The following is a 22,703-nucleotide window of genomic DNA, read 5'->3' on the forward strand; positions in this document are numbered from 1 at the left end:
TACATTATATTTTAGGTAAATCGTCCATAACAACCAGCATACAATCTATAGTTTTAAAAATTAGACACAGATCACGCAATCGATAGATAAAATAATACTCGTGAATTCAAATATCACGACTTAAATAGTCATCTTGAACGAATCTCGACTTTAACAAAGACTAACTATACCAATAATTTAAAGAGAAAAGATATATGTTATTGTTTTTTGTATGTATTGAGTAACATAGGCTATTATTTTTTTAATTTCACGCGGACAAAGTCGCGTGCAACCGCTAGTATAATACAATCATTGGAGCAGCATATTATCAAATGTAGATTTACATAGTACATACTGCAGTCTCTATTTTATCAATACGAATAAAAGGGACGACTATATCATTCACTTTGAAACAGACGACAGTTACTTAGGGGCATTCAAAACGAACGTACGCATATCCCTTAAGGGATTGTAACGCATCTGCGGTTCCTCTAGTTTTGCGTATGTCTATGGGCGTAACAATAATGCGGTCCACTATGCGTTTGCCCTTCTAATGGTAGCTTAGATGTCTACTTTGCACGTCATAGCCATTATAAGTTTGTAAAGGTACTCACCCTGTCGTGAAATTTGCTCTTATCGTAGGACCTCTCGGAGCATAGGTTGTATATCTTGTAGTGACCCTTGTGCATCTGCTCCAGAAAGCGATAAACCTCGTCGATGTGATTCCTGTACACGCCTTCCAGCTTCTCCGCCGGGAAGCCCATCGCTATCAGCCGGTCTGTTATATCTGTGACGATATGCTAAGGAAATACTCTCGACATAATTTACGGATACAAAAGAAATAAATATTATTGTCTTAACTCTTAATTTACTGTTGTCGCCTCAATGCATCACTGTTCAAGATTAGAGCGTTAAACTTAAGCTAAGAACTTTTATCACGTCACCTCATCTTAAAGCAGGACTTTCGTCAAAACTACTAATATATGTTACCTAGTTGTGCCCGTGCGACTTCATCCGCATAAAATTGTGAAAATTTTATTTTATTATTTACATCAGTCAAATTATCAATTACAAATGACATGATGACAACCATGCTTCCTTGATGTTGGCAGCAACTTATGGTCTCTTTCCCACATTAGGGTTTTTATCCACAATATTTATCCTCTAATTTTAATGGCGTAAAAATATATAGCCTAAAGCGTGACGTAAGTGTAGGGCTTTTTATTAAAAAAAGGATTATTTAAAAACATGCTGTATTTAATTGTCATAGAATAGAATATTTAAATGTCATGGCATAGAAAATACAGCTTTGAAAAAATTATTCCGACACAGTAATAACTAAAAGAACATTCATTTACAAAAGTCAGTTATTGTACTCGTAGTTTTAGTGCGACTTTACTTTACTTAAGAGATAGCTGTGGTAAGGCTAACTCTATAAAGGTTAAATAAGTAATTTAGGGTAAAAGCTCTCGATCAACTTTGGCTCCGCTCGTAAAACAACCTGCCCAAAATGGCCACAACAAAGCTTTAAGTTACTTTCTTCTGATAAGTTTTTATTACGTCTATTCTAAAAACACTAAACCGTACATTGAATTTGTAGCAATAACAAAATACCTATAGATGGTCGATAGTTGGTACGCGATAGTTTACTGTCTATTCACCCTACTTTTGAATAATAAAAAAAACTAATGGTAGAATTTAGTCCCTATATCTATAAAGTTTACAATACATTTGGCATTTGGCATAATTCCCATCGTAGCAAATGCTTCATTATCCTTTACGTTAACAAGATCGAAGTTATCTGTGGGCTGGCAACATGTGACGTCACCACGCAGACGCCATGCACCGCGCGACCTTGGCCGGTCATTGTCAAATGCGCTGCAGTTCTGCTTACGCATCCAGTTTTAAGATGTTACTAACGCTTAATTTTTGGGTTAAAATATTCACAATTTACTTATAATTTTATTAGTTTATTTTATGTCAATTGTTAAATCAAATAAATCTGATGCTTTATTCATTTCAAAGTATTCAAATGTTGACTTTTTAAAGTCTATTTCCTATACATTTCAAAGATCCTAAAAAACAACAGCAATTTATATTAATATTATAAAAATGAAAGATTTGTTCTTTTGTATGTATTGAAATAACTAATAACGAAAAATACTATGGGGATATTCAAAATTTTTATTATTTTACAATTTCACACGGCCGAAGTCACGAGCAACAACTAATAACGTATATTTTTATGCAATAAACTAAACAAGAACCAAAGCGTTGCATTTATTTAGGATACATTTCAAACTAATAAAGAATTTAAAATTAATAAATGTCGAAAGATAAAACTTTTGAAGATCGTATCTAACGTGAAATTATAAATAAGTAATAAATATACGTCGGGGGGCGATAAAAGGAAACCGGACAAGTGCGATACAAGCCACGCTTTATGGCGTCGCTTGATCACAATTTGCGGTTTAAGAAATACATAACTCACTACAAACTGTAGAAAGTTAACCGTAGTATTAGACTAGCTTAATTATAGTTGTATCATTAATACAAATGATATTACGATTAAACAAAAAAGATAAAAAAAAAACATATAAGCGCATTGAGTACCTTCTTATTTTGGGAAGGCGATCAAAAACTGGAATACATGAGCAAGATGCCATCACAATTATAGACCTCAGATCTATAGAAAATTCTATAAAAGTTACTATCAAAGCTTTAGTCAACGCAATTTCCAAATATTTTTTTAAACTAATTTTACATGCATATCTGCTATATCTGCTAACTTTCGCCCGTGACACCGTCCACGTAAAATAAAAAAAAAGCAAAAGTAAGTAGCCTATGTGTTCTACTAGACTATCCTCTACGTCTATACCAAATTTCATCGAGATCTGTCCAGCCGTTTAGGCTACAAACTCTTACAAACATCCATAATTTTGCATTTATATTAGTAAGAAGCAAGATATCTACGCAATCTCAATATTAATAATATGGGCATAATAAATAAAACTAAAAGTGGATATTAAAATTGCTAATGATTAATACATCGGAGATATAAAAGTAATTAAAACTGTATCCGGCGCCTTGACTATACAAGTGGGGGCCCGGGGGAGTGGTCCCCTCTTCTCCCTGATAATTAATGTCAGTTAGTAACTAAGGTTGACAGTTACCTTGATTTTATATGCATTTAACGTTCAACTTTTTTTTAAATGCAAATATAATTTCAACCCATTAGGGTAATGTGGTCGTGAGAATTTATTCACACCAATTTAACACAGGTTGATGAAACTTTACATAAAATTCATTTAAAAATAAATTACTAAAATAACGACTAAACTTAAGGGGTTAGGTATGATTACAAATCTCTAATTTGCAAAATTAAAAGCTTTTCGTGTACTTTCATATCACATACTAATATTATAAAGAGGAGAGTTTTGCATTTTTGTATGTATTGAAGTAACTCAAAAACTACTAGGACGATTTTAAAAATTCTTTCATCACTAAAAAGCTACGTTTTCAGTTAATAACATAGGCAATATTTTGTATTATTTTTTGATTTCACTAATTCAATTTAACAGCTCGTGTCTTAATTATAAATACTATTCTAGATAACATTTCTGGTTCTGCTCACTCCCTATCACCAGTAACTGCCACACTCTGACTCTAACAGCTGCTAGAAGAGTCTCTTATAGATTTAATATTACAATACTGACTTCTAAAATATCTCAGGGAGCCGTAGTAAACGTCTACAAAACATCTTGCAAACATTTCATACGTACAAATATAAAGCAAACATACGAGTATTGAGGGTGAGACGGCCTGGCTGGGCTATGAATAAATCACACCAGCTTATCTTGTGATAAGACTGGACATTAAACGTGCAGCCTTGGACACCTCTTGATATTACCGTTTATGACGTACTAACGATCCTGAATACTAATCTAAACTATTAATCCATTAAATAACTATATTAATAATTAACTATTAATAATACTAATATTATTAATGCGAAAGTTTAGATGGATGGATGTTTGTTAGAGTACGTAGCCTAAATAGCTGAACGGATTTTGATGAAATTTGGCATGTATATGTACATAGGCTACTCACTTTTGTTTTTTTAATTCCTCGCGGACAAAAGCTACTAGTTAATTAAAACTGATTATGTCTTTATAAATTTTCCTCTATTGGAACAATATCTGATTTAAGATCGCGATTTGCTAAGTAACGAGTTAGAGATATCTATTAAGTAATGCAATTGTAACCGATCTAACTTGGCCAGCCGTCATTGCTTACGTGACGTCATAACCTCAAGGTTAAACCGCTGTCAACATCGGCCGTGCGTGTCGCCCCGACTGTACTCTGGTAATTGATTAACTCTTAAACTTTCAGCAATGATTTAAATAGATTAATAATAGCTTATTAAAAAATACTAACTGTTGCTCGCGACTTCCCCCGTGAATATAAAAATGATAAAAACATAGCCTATGTTACTCACAGATAAATTACCTTTTAATGGTAAAAGAATTATTGAAATCAGTACAGTAGTTTTTGAGTCATTTGAATACATACAAAAATACAAATCTTTCCTCTTTATAATATTAGTATAGATAAAACTTAAAAGTTCCACAGCTATACAAAGAGTAAACGAATCGAGTCAAAACTAGAAGTTAACGGTGAACTACGCGATAGTAACGTGTTTGTCACCAGTTTGGTTTGCATAGCAACAGCGTTGTGCTCTACCACTCATTTAATGATTGCTTAAACAGTCGATTTATATGGTTCTCTTGTATGATTTCTACATTGAGGAACTCCCTTAGTAATCACTTAATGATACGAGAGTAAAAAATTATTTTTTATTTTGATTAAACTTTATTTACATCTTAATTAGTTAAATAAATGCAAAAATAGAATGAATGGAAGTTACTTAAAAGGTATCTCGATAGCAGAACATATGTTGAAAATTGAAGTAGACGTACAGTCCTGAACAACACATAAGTCTACTAAATTTTTGTATTTAATCCTGCGCCAAGTCGCGGACGACAGCTAGTTTACAAATCAAATCAAGACTATAATCCATTGCTAAATATTATGACATTGTACTTCGACCTCGCAAGCATTGTTGGGGTCAATTACCTATACGGGGACTGTGATGCAATATATTTTCGTCAATATTTGAGTATGGCTGGAGGATCAAGAGTTGTGGGGGGGCGGGGACTAGTGGGGTGTGGGGGGACGAGCAACCGGTCACAGTTGCACAAGTGGCGCACGGCACGCACAACGGTACAGCAACGACGATCACGTTACGCAACCGCACCCCGCCTCACTTTGCATAGCATTACCTATGTCTTTCTAATGCACAAAAAAACCTTCTATAATCGTACCTCTATGGCGCTTTACGCTAAAATCGACGCTAACACTTTGAGTTACGGTCTAAAATTCGTTAAATTCATATAACGCCCCATAAAATGTTTGCATTTCGTATTCGAAATTTTTAATACTGTAATCTAAGAAAATAGTGACTATTAAAAACAAGCGATACATAAAAAGTCAATTCACATATTGTCATTCTGTTGGAAAAAGCTACTATAAGAGATTCATTTTAGTAAAATATCACTGATGTAGTACATTTTCACACACATTAGAACAATTTACGATATACAATACGCTAACACCAACATTTCAATACCTAACTACAAAGCTACGCGGACGGAATAACAAATTAGCTTGCAATTTTTTTTTAATTCAGCACAGATAACCAACGCTAAAAGGTCTACACGATGTGGCTAAAACTAAAACTATTGTAAGAAAGTACTGTAGGAGTACACTATGATGTCCCATGTCCTAAGAGACCATTTTGCGAGGGCCCATTTTATTAACCGTATATTTTCTCTCGAAAATAATGAAATGACGAAATGATGGGGACATAAACCAAAAAGTGTTAAGATTGAACGTGGATGGCTACAAACGAAGAGGAAGACCGAACAAAGTATGGGTGGATTGTGTGAAAGAGGATATGCTTAAGAAAGAAGTGGATTCAGATATAACGGCTGATAGAGATGTATGGAAGAGCAGCACATACTGTGCCGACCCTCCGTAAAGGATAAGGGCAAGTGGATGATGATATTTTCTCTCTAACTACCAGATATTTATTAACGTCCCACACTAAAGGGCATTATTATGACATTTTCGTACAACTCACAAAACAGTCAAAAGCAATATGCTCTGTATACATAACGGGTACAAACGTTAAATTATTAGAAACACTAAGAGAAACTGTATAACTTGGTAACTATAGATAATGAATTCGATTCATAATCTCGCTCATTTTATGAAGACAAATGTACGGGCATGGTGATGATATGCAATCAAGTATATTACTTGCTTTCACATTCAGTTCCGTAGTTACTAAGTATTAGTAACTATCGTTACTGAAATACTTCTTTTTGATATAATTAGTAACTGATTTTCGTAAATTTTGACATCAAATTACACCAGAAGCCTATTAAATTTGTTTAATCCCGTACAAAGTCGCTGGCAAAAGCTAGTAATCAACATATTTAATTAATCCGGATATGGTCGAAAGAAATTCAATTTTCGTCACGCGATTTTGAGCTAAACTATTTAACTACGCCGTAGTCATTGACTCCAAAAATTAAACAAAATGGGACCCACCTGCAAGAGAACTACTTTTTGGATAAATAATATTTAAAATCGGTCCATCAAGGGCGTAGATATGGCGTAACACACATAAAAAATATAGACGAATTGAGTACCTCCGTTTGTGAAGTCGGTTAAGAATGTTACAGAGAATATTGCATTTACCTTCTACCGCCTCATTAGGGCTTTGTGGTAAAGAGCACGAATTTTATGTTACGAAATATATAGTAGGATATAAAAGGTTCACAATAAGGACGAAAACCGCATACGATTCGGTCGGGCTACGTAAAAGATGATTTAAATACAGGTGACGTCTTGACATCTTTTATGCATAGTTTAACAAAGGAAAAATCCTGCAATCGCAAATACAAAAGCAAAACAAAAATCAACATTCGTTTACCATATTCACCACTTCCCTTGTAAATTCTTTTTTTATACGCAACTGCAGATACATAAGATAGATACATCGAGTCATAATTTCTCATCGATAAACCAACTACAAATAAATACAATATAATTGAAATCTAACTTAGGCAAAAAATATCAAAGACTTTTCGTTCCATAAATCTGGCAACACATAAAAGGAAAACAAAAAAGGTAACGTGCAAGGAAATAACTAATTTGCGAACACGAGGGTCCTAATAAGGGACGATGACGTAACATCCGGCCCAACCTGTCCGGCAGATTGCGGAAACGCTTTTTTGCATCGCAAAAAGAAATTTCCGAGCGCATCGGGCCGGCTATTGTCGGCTAACAAAAAAGAAGCCGTTAAGGGCCCCATGCAGCTCAGCGCATCGGCCACACCGCCTGTCGTACACACTTCCCTATAATATTAAAAACTAAAAATCTTCAAGAACACAACAGTTCTTTTCTTATTTAACCTGCTGGATATTAAGGAGTAAAAGATTAGCATGGTATGGGCACTATGAGGAAGGACGAATCATAAGTAACAAGGGGAACGTTAGTTATGACTGTGGAGGCAAACTGGTAGAGGTATATTTAGAAAGAGATGGATTGCGTGAAAGGTGACATAATCACGAAAGAAGTGACGACTGGGATAACGAAAGACAAAATACCCTGAAGGAGAAATAAGGAGAGGAGAAACATATAAAAAATAGCATTAAAAGTACATTACGAGTAATATCTTAAGACCGGTGACTAGAATACAAATGTACAATGCGAGTATTGTTGCGAACTCAATACTAGACAATATAATCCTGTGTGCGCTTTAGCCTTTACATTGCACGCATAGTGTTGAACTAAAGAAGACCTTCAACTGAACACTATTATCTAACAATACTAATAATTAACTAGCGAACTACTTACTACTGGAATAGTAAAAGGGTTGGCAGATATACAAAGTTCCAAAACGTTACGTAAAATAATCCATATTAAACGCTTTTATAATGTTCTTAAAACATAGTAAATCGATACTAATATTATAAAGTGGTAAGATTTGTATTTTTGTGTCTTTGTATGTATTCGATTCACGTAAAAACTATTGGGCCGATTTCAAAAAATCTTTCACTATTAGAAAAGTAATTTATCTGTGAGTAACATGGGCTTCATTTTTTTTATTATTTTCTAATTTCACGCGGGAGAATTCGCGAGCAACAGCTAGAAGTAAATAAAGTTAGGTAAAATAAAATTAAAACGGTCCAAATACGCGAGTAATAAATCCCCAGATCTGTAAAAATCTATCGTACAACTAGAGGCAGGAATTAACTAGATTTCGTGTAAAAATTACAATGAATTAACATGCATTCGGAGGGTTAACATCAATTTTGAGTGATCAAAATTCAATACTAAATGTCTACAAAATACTATAAAATAACATAAGATGAAGACATGGGTATTACAAAGTATAACGCTGAAGCAATACAATTACATACAAAGGAGCATCGACTGAGTCATACGAGGATTATCTAGTCTAGTCCGACAGACTAGTGCATGTCGTGTGCACAACCAAACGTATCATGAATCACCTATACTGACCTAGATATTGACAATATCCATTGCAATACTGCTATACCGCTATTAATTCAAACAAAAGTGATGACCCTAAAATATCAGCTCTTCTGACACTGATTGTCTAATCTTACGAACTTTTTTTAATATCCTACTCCTAGTATACTTATAGATACTAATACAAATAGAAAATATTTGGATTTCTGGATTTTTGTACATATTTGATTCACGCAAAAACTACTGGGCCGATTTTAAAAATTCCACGCGGAGTAAATCGCAGGCAACAGCTAGTGTCACTATAAATACGTAAAGAAAAATGCAATAAATGCTTATTTTACCACAAGGTAGGTACTAAAATGGTGATTCAATCAGCATAATGACAACAATTAAATAAAAAAAATGTGGTACAAACACTCAGACACGACAATTACATAGTAAATAGATGGTACACTAAAGAAATGAATGAACCTTGAGCCGTTTCGATAAGAACGAGTGCCGAAAGTTTTAATAGGCAGTTATTCAAAAATCGCTAGCAACGGCCGCAAGAGATAATCGAGACACGCGTAGCGGCTTGTTGCTAGGCGGGGAGCGTATATTCCATTTCACCGCGCACGGCCTTGGGCCTTCGTTGGCTAATTGCTGCGATTAAATTCAGCGGAACTTAACTAATATCTATGCAGAGGATATTCGTGTTTGCAGCTCTAGATGACGATAGTTTTCGTTAAAAGACAAGGTACACAACGCGATGAAAACGTTAATCTATACTATTATAATAAAGCGTAAACACACACTTCTTTGTTGCCTAAGATCTCAGCAATTACAGCATATTTTTGAATAATACTTTTTTAAATAAAAAGCCCTAAACTAGCGTCACGCTTTAGACTATATATTTTCACGACATTAAATTTAGGGAGTAAATATTTTGGATAATAGCCCTAATGTGGGAAAGACACCATAAGTTGCTGCCAACATCAAGAAAGCAACATTGCTAAGGTTTGTCATGTCATGGCATTTTGACATTTGGCTGTTAATAATTTACAAAACAAGAAAATAAAATTTTCATAATTTCATGCGGGTGAAACCGCACGGGAACAGTTAGTTTAGAGATAAATTTTATGTCGCCCACCTGTTAGGGTCAAAGCATGTGAAAAATTTATATGAATTAATTAACCTGGCTACCGCATTATGGAAATATGGTCGTGAAAGCGGATTTGTTATTGTGATCTGATATTTTGTCTCAAACTGGTTTACCTGGGATCATTAATTTTTGAGAACAAAAATTAATAATACTTAAGCCTTAAAATTGGTTTTAGATTTCGTATTTCGTCGCTATTAATAGGAAACATGTATCATACTATTTCTATGTATGAGGACACATAACACTAAAATTTTATATAACTATCCGAGTACCTTAAATTGAATAAAAAAGATACATATACGTAACCAATTCGGTATTTATGTTCTTGTTACCTTTTTAAGTACTTAACTAACTTGAAATTTAAAATGCCAAAAGAATAAAATTGTATCCGTAATTTAAACATTTAGTTCAACAAGACCTTCATTTTTATTATGCAAGAACAGGAAATTGTTAAGAAAAATATAAGATTTTATTAAGGCGTAGTCGAAAAAAAAATTATTCAAAATTTTTAAACCTGCGCCGACAGTAAAATTAAAACGTTGAACTATTTTAGTGAATATGATTGGTGTATATGTAAATGTCTTTATACATATATTTTAGACTAGCTTTTGCCGCGATTCCGTCCGCGTGAAAATGAATGAATCAATATCGTGTAGCCTATGACTTCTTCCACACTATCCTATACGTCCATTCTGTCGGTTAGGCTACAAACTCTCATCCATCCATCCATTCATCCATCTAAACTTTCGCATTTATAATATTAGTAAATATTACTTTTGAATTTGTCATTTAAACAGTTAGAATACAATATCTACCATAAACAAAAAAGACATTTAAAACTTCACAAATATCACTTTCGTACAAAACCAATATATTAACTAAAAAAAAGTAGCCATCAATGTTTTCTATTACTTTAGAGACCATTTAAAATCCATATATAAGTGAACAATAAACAAGTTACTGTCACCAGATATGACCTTACAATGACACTCTGACATCTATAACGCTAACCTGGTCTTACAACGAGAAAACTTTCTAATCTATTTTTTCATTTTCTTTTATTGTATGTTTTGATTATACTTATTTTGTTAGTTATTTTGTATAAGGCATTATGGGACTGACATGATCTAATGAACCAAAGTCCCTAAAAAAACCTGATCTTACAACGAGAAAACTTTCTAATCTAGAAGTACCCTATTCATATTTAATCTTGAATTAAAAAGTTGCTCTACCTGTTTCATTAAATTGTCATCTTAGTTTAACAAACAGCTGGCTGTTAGTTCATAGGTTCGAATCCACGCATAATACATCTTCCCTTAACGTACATCATCATCATCATAACCAGCTCACTATACGTCCCCACCGAGGGGCTCGGAGCCTACCCTAAAGTAAGGGTGACGTACGATACACATAAAATAACGCTTTTTGTTACATTAATAAGGAAACCACAGATTTTAAAAAAATACAACCGGAATAAGATATCACGCATATTAATTATAATGCAAATATTTATATTTATATTTAGAGTAGGCTCATAACTATGCACGCATTAGCTGATAGGCATTCTTTAAAAATGCAAACATTAATACAACATTACTATCCCGGTTAGAAACACTAACATTAGCTTAGTAGCTTAGCATTTATTAAACTTAAACATATGGTCTAACACTAAAAACTACATAAAAAAAACTTCGAACCCAAATAGAGTAGGGTATGGACAGACGAGATATTCTTCAAGTGACCACCGAGTGCTACGCTTAACAATACAATATCTACACCAGTGATTCCAAAAGCGGTCCAAATGGACCATAAGGTGTCTACAAATCCCGCGTGGAAAAGGGTTTCACAATTACCGTATAAAAGCCCCACGAAAATTCTAGTGCTGAATATTAGGATTACTCCCAACCGTCACCCCGCTCTGTCCCCATGCGAGACTAAAAAGTTTCATCAGTCCCATCTTTTAGTTCCACTATCACCAATAAGGTGACAGATGGAACCGCCATGAAATAAAATAAGTTCCAACAGTCCCCTTGTCGCTAAAGGTGGTACGGATGATTATAATTCTCATCCGACCCCACGTGGGGACAGCGGGTCGTCAATACAGTTTTGTGAACCCTTAATCTACACTAAACAGATTCAGTTACTACTAAGGGGCAATATTACGCATTAACCGTATAACTATAAAAACTATATACCAGTGTACGTGACAATCGGCACACTCACAACTGGCAACATCTCTCGCGTTTTACACTCGGAGGATAAACTGCATACTCTTATCAGACATGCGTACGTGCAGATGCAACCGAAGATCGCAGGAAACAGGCGACCCACACGACCTTACCCAACCCTACTTAGTATTTATACAATCGTCTTGATGCTTTTACGTGAAAAGGGAAGTTACTTAACACTTGAAGACACAAAGTAACAAAAATCAGCAAATATTGAAAACGAAAGATATACTTTTAGTATGTCATTATTATACCTTCTAATTTCTTGTTAAATAATTCGTTAATACAAAAAAAAATCAATTCACAAATTTACTACAAAAGAAACCTTTGAGCATCTCCAGGGTAAGGGGGGTTTTAGAAGGGTAGTCTGGAAGGGCACATAAGATACTAAGTATATTTTTAGATTTCGCACGGACGGAGTCGCGGGCAAAACTAATCACTTAGTAACTACAAGCTTTTATTTTGAATAAACCCACTTTTAACTACTACCCCCTCCATATCTAATCTACACCTGCTTCAAAATATCTATCTGCATTGACTTAGTAACCATCATAATTAATGAGTAAATGCATAGAGTAAACATCAACCATCAGTACCGCCGTGACGATTCTGTTTGAATCGATTACCATCATACGATGATCGACAATCACGTGACAACAAAACGGCGAGAGTGGCCACAAAACATTACCGAGATAAAACTAATACTTAATGTTGTCTCTATTCCATAACTATAATATACTAGCTTTTGCCCGGGACTCCGTCTGCGTGGAATTAAAAACAACAAAAGTGAGTAGCCTATATGTTCTTTCAGACTATCCTCTACGTCTATGCCATATTTCATCAAGATCTGTTCAGGAGTTTAGGCTACAAACTCTAACATCCATCCATCCGTTTAAACTTTCGCATTTATAAGAAGTAAAAAAAAAAATTTCGGCTGTAATAACTTAAGGTAAGTTTACAATTGTTTATGACAGCTTTCGCCCGCGTGGAATAAAAAAAAACAAAAGCGAATAGTCTATGTGTTCTTCCAGACTATCCTCAACATCTATACCATATTTATTCGAAATCCGTTCTGCAGTTTTGACTACAAAGTCTAACAAACATCAATCCATCTAAACTTTCGCATTTATAATATTAGTATGATTTACAGTCTTTACCATGAAAATATGAGTAAATTTCCAACATGTAAAAAACAAACAGGACCTCAACTAGCTTAGAATTTTCTAATACCTATTTTTACATAGTTAATTTAACCCTGTTTTTTCACCGGCTATTAGTTATAACGAGCGTTCGGGGTAAGTTGATGATTTATCAGTCGGACAATTAGTTACTTAATTGAAAAATTAATTACTTACTAATAGCTTGCCGCAAAACCGACAACCTTCGTTTCACTATTCATTATTTTAAACTATGTAGGATTCCTCGTATTTCGATTACTTACATTGTAAGTACACTTACATAAACAAAACAGTAAAACTAACTAGCTTTCTCTAGCGATTACGTCCGCGTGGAATTAAAAAAAGCAAGTAGCCTATGTGTTCTCTTAGACTATGCTCTTCATCTTTGCCAGTACATCGAGATCTGTCCAGGCATTTACGCTATAAATTCTAACAAACATCCATCTTAACTTTTGCATTTATATTAGTAAGAAGTAAGATTGCTGCTCGCGACAATGCAGACGTTAACAATATTCTATTACGGATAAACTAAACTTTTTACCATCAATACAACCTTTATTTAAAAAGAAAAAACAAAAAACCCCTACTGACTAAAACATGCCCATAATTGTAAAATCAGGGAAAAAAAATTTCAAGTTTTTTTTTTTGAATAAATAAGCCATTATTTTCAAATGACACCTCATTCGTAAAAATCATTTAAGTTACATAAAATTAAACTTACATAAAAAAAACTACGAAACTACACGCGAACCATGTTTGTCAGTTGGATAATAAGTCTTCTATTGACTAGAGTAGATTCTCCTTTCCACTCCACTTGTAATTGTTTATTGATTGAAAGCTAAAAATCTGAGGGATTGACAACTTACTAACTCCTAACCCATCACGTGTGACTGTCAGCACGCATCAAGGTCACCATGTAAATAAAATTTAAAACAACATCCATACCCTTCGAGCGAGCCATAAAAACGGAATCAAGTTATTTTAAGCAGCCGTAAGTAATAAAATCCGCACGCTCATAACATGTGCAAAGTACCCAACCGCAGATTGTGTTGCTAAGCGACACGCCGAGTGTATTTTACAAAGTAAACAAAAAATAAATCATAATACTGTGACGGCGACTACATTAAGGCCAGGGTCGATGACCTTTTGATTAAACCTTCATTATGTGAATATGGTTTTCTAATGTGTGATTTGAAAATTAATATCAATGTGGCATAAAGGTGCTGATACATTGGACTGTATAAACTTACAAATTTAATTAAAAAAAAATTATTAAAATGCATGGCATACACATAGTAACAAGGAAAAAAAGTTTAGCCATGTATTAAACTATTATATTAAAATATGGGAAAACAAAGGAGTAGATTCAAATAATGAGGATAACAATTGTATTCCCAAACAAGAGGAAACAATAAAATATCAATTAGAACAAAAGTGCTATATCTTATTGTTTTCTCTCATAGTGTTAGAGTTTTTACGCTATTTTACAATTAATCCATTTTTGCATAAACTAGAATTGGATTTAGTTGCACCATATTACTAATTGTTGAATTAAATCTTATACTAAAACATATAGATAGGTGCTGTATACTATATTATATACTCCAGTGTAACCACACCTTAAGTCTTATACAATAATGCAACAATATAGCTTTCTGACACCACTAAGCGTAACATCAAACAATGTAGTTGCCAAAAAACGGTGCTAAGTGACCGCCCGCCGCACCTGGCATTGACGGAACGCCAAATGACAGAACATGTCATCATATTAACAGAATGAATAAATTAATGGGTAACTTTAACCATCACAATGTATAATTAAATTTATAGTTAACTAGCTGTCGCCCGCAACTCAGTCCGCGTCAAATTCAAAAATAATAAAACACAGTCTATGTTACTGACAACATAGTTTTTTAATGATGAAAGAATTTTTGAAATCGGCTCAGTAGTTTTTGAGTTATTTCATAACAATCAAACAAAGTTTTCTTCTTTATAATACTATAAATAATCTTTCTGATGGTGAAAGAAAATCGGTCCAGTGGTTTTTGAGTTATTTCAATACATACAAAAATACAAAGTTTTCCTCTTTATAATATTAGTACAGACTATGATATTCTGTACCTTAAGGCTTAATCTGTTTAGGTTTATTCATTTAAAGTTTTGTTTAGGCCACACCTTGTTTATACTAATATTATAAAGAGGAAAAATTTGTATTTACGTATTTATTGAAATAACTCAATAACTACTGGGCTGATTTCAAATATTTTTCCAGAATTAAAAGCTACATTATCAGTGAATAACAGACTACATTTATATTTTTTAATTTCACATGGACGAATTCGTGAGCAACAGCTAGTATTGTATTCAATTGATTTGGATTATTGAAGCATATCAATAATGTTAAATACATTAAAATTCAAGCAATTCATCATTACTGCCTACCCTAATTTGTTACAAACAGTACTAGAAAATCAGTTAATCCCTGAACTTAAGTTTAACTTCTTCAAATAAATACTTAATAATTTTCTAAATTTCATCATAAACATTGTGGTTTTGTCAACAATAGCAAGCTGATTTTAGCTAAGCATACCGCAGGTCATTGACCAATGCAGGCTGTGATAACATTATCACTCCACTCTGATACAGAGAAACAGCACTACTTGCCAATATACTATTAAAATATATTATGTATGTCATACATATATAGCATACTAATATTATAAATGCGAAAGTTTAGATGGATGGATAGATATTTGTTAAAGTTTGTAGCCTAACCGCTGAACAGATTTCTATGAAATTTGGTTATAGAGATGTAGAGGACATTCTGGAAGAACACATAGGGCACTTTCTTTTGTTTTTTATTCCACGCGGATGAAGACGCGGGCGAAAGCTACTATTAATATAAAGAGATATATTATACTAATAGAGATTTGTAATTAGTATTTTTGGATTTCTACATATATTAAAGTAAATCGAAAAGTACTGGGACGATTTTAAAAATTCTTCAAAAAGTTTCTTTAAAAGTTCGGATATATAGCTGTTTCCTACTGTTTATCACCGAAACAGCTTAACCAATCTGAATGAAATCTGGCACAGATAGGTCTCGAAGAAAATGTATGCTACTTTGTCATGATTTTGAAAAAAAAAATGTTTGTAAGATACAGGTTTCTTACCACACAATTGGGTTGTATGACCTCCTGATATTTCAGCACAGTTGCATGCACCGTGTTCACAAGTAGACTGAAGCCAAATGTGGTAAAAAGCCCTTGACTTACAAACATTATATTAACAAAAATGCTACATAGTTTTTTTAAATTCCTAGCAGATGAAGTCATGGGTAAAAGAAAGTACCATGAATTTTAATTATTTTATGTATAAACCTTTTCTCAACATTACTTAAGAAAACAAGTACAGCAATGTAGCAAAAGATGTTACAACAGGTTGATTGACAATGGAGACTCGCTATTATTTAGCAGTAAATACAAAAATGTACTATTGAAGTTTAGTGTAAATTTTAGATTTACCACACAACCACAATGGTGTACCAATTGTCCTTTATCTGTGTGTCCACTCCTCTGCCTTAAAGGTAAGCTAATTATTTGCAAATGCAAAATCTATGGATAGCTTCTGCTTCATTACATTTGTGAATTATGGATGGCAGAGGAATATTGGTTTTAACTCGGCCTGTGTCTAATTTTATTCATACAAATGATTTTTATAGTAACTACAGATTGATAATGTTCCTCTAACAATATCAAAAATAAATTTACTATTAAATTGACTGTCAATATGAACTTAACCTTCATGAGGCATGATTTATTACAATATTGGAACTATTTATTAAAAACTATTGTACAGAATTATAATAAACATGTTCAATCAAGGCCTACAATAAGGAAATAAATCTTATAACCATTATAATAATTCTATGTTCATAGTTCAGTTTGAACACTTTGAATAATTTCAAATTCAGTCTATAAGGGATCTTATATATCAAAATATACTGTATATAGCTAATAAAGCATATCAGACATTCTTTACTATGATAATCAAACAGTTCATGTGTCTTAGAATCATGTTATATCCTAAGTCTATAGAGATATGTGCTAGGGCCACTGTTGCTATGCAAGATAATGGAGTTGAATATTATCTATGCTTGTACTGGAAGCACTAGCCTTGTCTATTTACGTTATTCGATGGATAAAGTGCCAATATTAGAGCTAAACACTACATACAAGAACATAAAATTTCATTACAATTTGTCGCATTTATAGGTTATTAATCTGAGAGTGAAAAATTGAGCGCAATTTGATTGTTTTAAGACGCGTTATAACCTCAAAAACAGACTAAATCGTCGAATAGTTTACGCCGAGGCGACGTGCACGCTATATTTCTATGTGCCCTTGAACAATTTAAGGATGCTCGAGACAGGTTATCAGGCTTCGCCGCAATTTTGCTGAGTAAATATCGTCACCAAAGCCCTAACGAATGCATTGACAAATAGTACAGGTAGCAACTCACCGATTCGAAGATAAAGATAGCGTTAAAAAATCTCACACATCACTAGAAACACAAAAAAGGATACATGCTAAGTCCAAATTGAAGCCGTTCTTTGTGTAGCGTTTCCGCTGTTTGCTGACGATGACCTTGAAGGGGTTATTCATCTTGATGCTTGAGATGGAGTTTGCCATGGCTGGCAGGTCGGCGCGCCGTGGCAGCAGTTCGGCCGCCGCCGCGCCCTTCGCGGGTCCTCGCGGCACCCAACCCTTTTCGGGTGCCTTCCTTTCGCGGCGCCGGCAGCTCACACAAATACCCATAAAACCTCCGCCGCGCCGAGCATGCCCCGCTCATCGGGCCGGCGGCGGAGCGCGAGCGGACGCCGCTCCCGCCCGCTAACTTGCGCCCGCCATGCCCAGCCGATCGCCGAGCGCCTTCACCGACCTCCCTAGCTCCCGACCTCCCAACCTCCTCGTCGCACTGAGACCACCCTGACGCACCAGACACTATAGCATACTCCCGGCACTTCACGCGCAACACTATCTACACGGCAGGAGTGGAAATTATCTCGCGCGAATGGCGTCCATCCTGCATTAACACTAGATCATAGAACACGACCGACGAGGAACAGTTGCACAAGAAAGAAAGATGGTTATGAATTGATGGCCGAAAGTGCAGAAGGCGTCCCATTCGCGCTCGACCCGTACGCGCTCGTCGGACAGAGATAAAACACAACCTTAATTTCTAGTAGCGGCTAGCTAGCTCTCTTTGTTCACTGTGGATTTAACTTTCCATTTTTCAACGCAAGGTGGCGTGATCATTGCATATGATTGGCGCGAATATTTAAAATTGGAAAGACAGATTTTTGTTTGAGATTTTTGATGTTATCAAAGTTTTACAGTTATATTTAACCTTTGATGAAAGGCTAACGCTTGAAGGTATTTAATGCAAATTAGATTTTGTTTATATTTTAACTTAAATCACAAGCAAGATAAAAAAAATTAACAAGTGTTGCACGTTTTCTATACAATATAGATGGCGTTGTTTTAATCAAACTGTTTTACCCACATATGTTTTCGTTCTGAAACCTTAATATGGAATGTCAAACCAAAATGTATTGAATTATAAAAACAAAAAATATTTATGAAATTGGAACTTGATAAGAAGATGCAATTAATTTATATTTAATAAAAAAAAAACTTTAACAAAAACACGAACCAAGGAAAACGCACCCGAACATTTTCCCTTCTCCTCTTTCTTCCTTTTTTCTCTCTCAAGATGCGGCTCGTTTATGCTATAATAATGCTTTCTGTCCTTCAAGCTTAACAGATCTATCATTTCTCAATTTGTTAGAGTAATAAAATAAACGGATAATAGAGAGGTAGGTCGTTAAACACAATTTACGTAAACTCTACATTTTATATACTTGGCCGTGCATACAATTTCTATTTATATGTAGTTGCCTTAGATATAGTTTCAATGATCAATGACAACTGCTCCAGAGGAACAGAAACTCTTCTAGAACAGAAGGGATGTACATTTAGATTATCCAAATCATCATCTTTCTCCTTATCCCACTTCCGTAAGGTCGGCGCAACAAGTTTTGTGCTCCACAAAATATTATCTAAATAAACGGTTTTATTATTTAGGACAGGAAAACGAAACCCTGTTCTATATAAACCTTTCCATGGATTAGGAACACATCGGGAACCAGCAAACATTGATTTTTATTTATATTAGAGGACAGATGTATTGACGCAATCATCTGACTAAATATTTATCCTCTAATTACCACACCCACTTTATAAGCCGCGCCAATTTGCACTCTGTTGTGCTTATTGCTTACGTTTTCAATTATTCAGGTTATTAACTTACTGCTTGCAAAGTCTACCAGTATCTATTTAAGATATTCATTTTATTTTAACCACTCCTTTTTTAGTACTTCCCCTATTTGTCCCATCCCCTGCCATATCTTTAATAAATATTAATTTTAAAGCCATATTTGAACGACTGGCTTCATTACAATATTCCTTATCGAAGCAAAAGAGGGTCAACATATAAATTTATTCACACTATCGTTTTGATGTTATCAGCATTCTTTTGAGACCGCTTGCCGCCAATGAGGTTACACAATTCCTTTAGTTGCTGAAAACTGATACCTATGTGTTACGTATCATATTGTAATGATTTACAAAACGCTGCCGTCGTTGCTACGTCAGGGATATTAACAAACGACGAGTGTAGTTTTAGAAAAGTGGCGTCAAATAACTAATTCAGTAATTTGGGTTATGTAATAAGTGTCGAATTAGCGTGTAATGTTCTCGTTTAAAAGTTACTTAAAATAACTTGTTTCAGTTTACTTTGTTAAAATAATTTTTTTACGTGTGTTGCCACCTTTTGCTTTATCGTTAACCTCAACAGAAGAAACTAAGAACACATCTTGTTTCACGGGACTATTCTATACTTTAAAATATCGAGATTTCGAATACTTAAGGCTTTTAATGCAAAAATATATTTTAACAGTCGCACATAACCTCTATGTTGCATGAGAAACGCGCGTTCGTTGCGTGTGTCGAATTTGTACAAGATATTATCGATAAAGTAATCAGCTGATAAGCTTGGCAGACGCGTCTGATAATGTGCTTGGCAACTAATTACATTCCCGCCATTTCTATAAATGTATAAACTTAAAAAAAAAATGTAAATACATTTGAATCATGTAATAAAAAAATGCCATCAAGCTATTCATCTAAGGACCGAATATTGGAAAATTTTAATACGTAACAGCGTCTTATAGCCTTCCATTACAATTTTGACGTCTGTCAAATAATACTTGCCTTAAAAAGCGACGTGTTAAGATTTGTTTGACTATTTTGCCGCGATTTACTTCAGCAAAAAATTCAAAATCCATTAAATTCGAGCATAGACAATATTTAAATAAAACAAAATTTTTATTATAAAAAGTTTATTTCAAAACTTAAGTTTAGATTCGTGTAAAGTCAATATTTTATCAACTTCTGAGGCTCGTTCTTTCAATGTTGCCATTTCATCTTCACTTAGTATAGTACTCTTTTTGCCTGCGTTCTTAATAAGGAAATGCTGTATAAATAGCCGTAGGCTTTCACGGAACATGTGGAGCTTCGGAGACTTGGATATCCTGTGGAACACCTCGAGAGACAGCTGGAGATCAGCGTTCATGATCACAGCTAATAGAATCTGACGCATGAAGCGCACTGACTTCTTGTTAAGATCAGAAAATTGTATTATCTGTGGAAAAAATAATTATCACAAAATGAACACGTAAAAATCTGAAAGTGTTAAGAATGAATGTGGATGGCTACAAAGGAAGAGGAAGACCGAAGAAAGTATGGATGGATTGTGTGAAAGAGGATATGCTTAAGAAAGGAGTGGATTCAGATATGACGGCTGATAGAGATGTATGGAAGAGCAGCACATACTGTGCCGATAAAAGGGATAGGGGCAAGTTGATGAAGATGATGAACACGTAATTTAATTTATTAATGGGAAAACTAGCGTCTTTCAGTTTGAAAAAAAACTCTTAGGGCCTGTCCCACCACTGGCTGATAGAGGATCAGATAGGTTAAAAATGACGTCACTGTCAGATAAGGTTACAAAATACATATTTCCATCTCGTTATACATAGGATTGTTATAACAATTTATAACTTGGTGCGAAAGGCCCTTATTTTTTTATGCTTTGTTCACATTAAGCTAGTAGTTTAGTCGAATACATTTAGTAACTAAATTACTACCCTTGTTACTATTGTCGCAGTACACAAATAGTGTTATGCAAAATCAATTTTAACGTAATAAATTCGATTAAAAAAAGGAGTTTCATAGTTATTTAGCAAATAATTAACGCGTTACACTTTGCCGATTAATAAAACAAAATTTACTGGACTAAATAATTTGCTGTGATTGAAGTAAATTTTCGTTTTTCTGACATATTTAGTTAAAATAGCCTAATTCGAGAACCGCTTTATTTATGTTACATTCTGTCTTTTTGTACCGACTTCCCAAAAGGAGGTACTCAATTCGTCTGTATGTTTTTATGTGTGTTACGGCGTAACTCCGCCGCTAGTGGACCGATCTTAATAATTCTTTTTTTATCCGAAAGGTAATGCAGGTGGGTCCCATTTTTTGATTGATTTTTTGTTAACAATCCCAATACTTACACTTAAGTGAACTTTAAGTTCTGTATGTTTACCTTAAGTATAGATAAGGGTAAAGCCTTCTCCATGATCAAGTGTACGAGAAGCTGCGCCAAGTTGGTCAGCACTTGCTTACTGGCCGACTCCAGCTCCTTAATCTTATCCCATATTGAGAACTGGAATGCCAACTGAAATATAAGAAATTCTATCATTTAGAATATCACTAGCTTTCGCTCGCGACTCCGTCCGCGTGGAATAAAAAAAAATAAGTAGTCTATTCGCGCTTCCAAACTATGCTTTACTTCTATGAAAAATTAAATTTAGATCGGTTTATTAGTTTTGGATACAAAAATATATCAACAAATATCTATTTAAACGTTCACATTTTTAATATTAGTAACATATACTAGCTTTTCCCGTGCGGTTTCATCCGCATCGTGTTACAAAAAATTTATTTCAACAGTCTGGAAAATTCGAATTAGAAATGTCAAAATTCAAATATTCAAATGACAGGTTCTTGTATTGGCTGAAAAAATAAAGGCAACTTTTGTTGCTATTAGCTGTAGTTTTTGACTATTTCTCGTGGAGTAATCATTTACGATTTAGTCATGCCTTAAGTTTCTCGGTCTGTCCTGCTTCTCTCTTTCTGGTTCTATCCGTACTAGATTACTGAGTATTTTTTTAATGTACCATCTTTTTACTATGAAAAGGGGGGATATAATATAAGAGTGTTTCGTGTGTGGCTTTTATTACCCATTTTTTTTAATTGCACCTAAAGTCGCCAAAAAAGCGAATTGACCAGGTGCCTACTCTTAGTCAACAGAGAAGATTAGTCCAAAGAAAAGGGAGTAATGACCTGGTAGTGCCTGTGGCAGCGGCAGAGC

At 34.3% G+C, this 22,703-nt stretch overlaps 2 protein-coding genes across 2 annotated transcripts in view; both read right to left on the reverse strand.

Annotated features, from left to right (window-relative positions):
- LOC106110694 (phosphatidylinositol 3,4,5-trisphosphate 3-phosphatase and dual-specificity protein phosphatase PTEN) overlaps positions 1-18,437 on the reverse strand; it is a 36,537-nt gene extending 18,100 nt beyond the window's left edge. The window contains exons 1-2 of the mRNA XM_013292594.1: positions 17,737-18,437; positions 594-766 (exon numbers count right to left, since the gene is read on the reverse strand). Of these exons, the coding sequence (XP_013148048.1) occupies positions 594-766; positions 17,737-17,968 (405 nt within the window). The 5' untranslated portion in view covers positions 17,969-18,437. The remainder of the gene's footprint in view (positions 1-593; positions 767-17,736) is intronic.
- Positions 18,438-20,602: 2,165 nt separating this feature from the next.
- On the reverse strand, positions 20,603-22,702 carry LOC106110695 (nucleolar MIF4G domain-containing protein 1-like; the record flags this gene model as incomplete). The annotated part of the gene is made up of 3 exons (XM_013292595.1): positions 20,603-20,915; positions 21,876-22,007; positions 22,676-22,702. Coding segments are annotated over 3 exons (456 nt in total), but the record flags the coding sequence as incomplete, so codon positions are not given.
- Between the last annotated feature and the right edge of the window lies 1 nt (position 22,703).

This window comes from Papilio polytes, unplaced genomic scaffold (assembly GCF_000836215.1).
Source record: "Papilio polytes unplaced genomic scaffold, Ppol_1.0 DF824191.1, whole genome shotgun sequence".
In the NCBI taxonomy this organism is placed as follows: Eukaryota; Metazoa; Arthropoda; class Insecta; order Lepidoptera; family Papilionidae; genus Papilio; species Papilio polytes.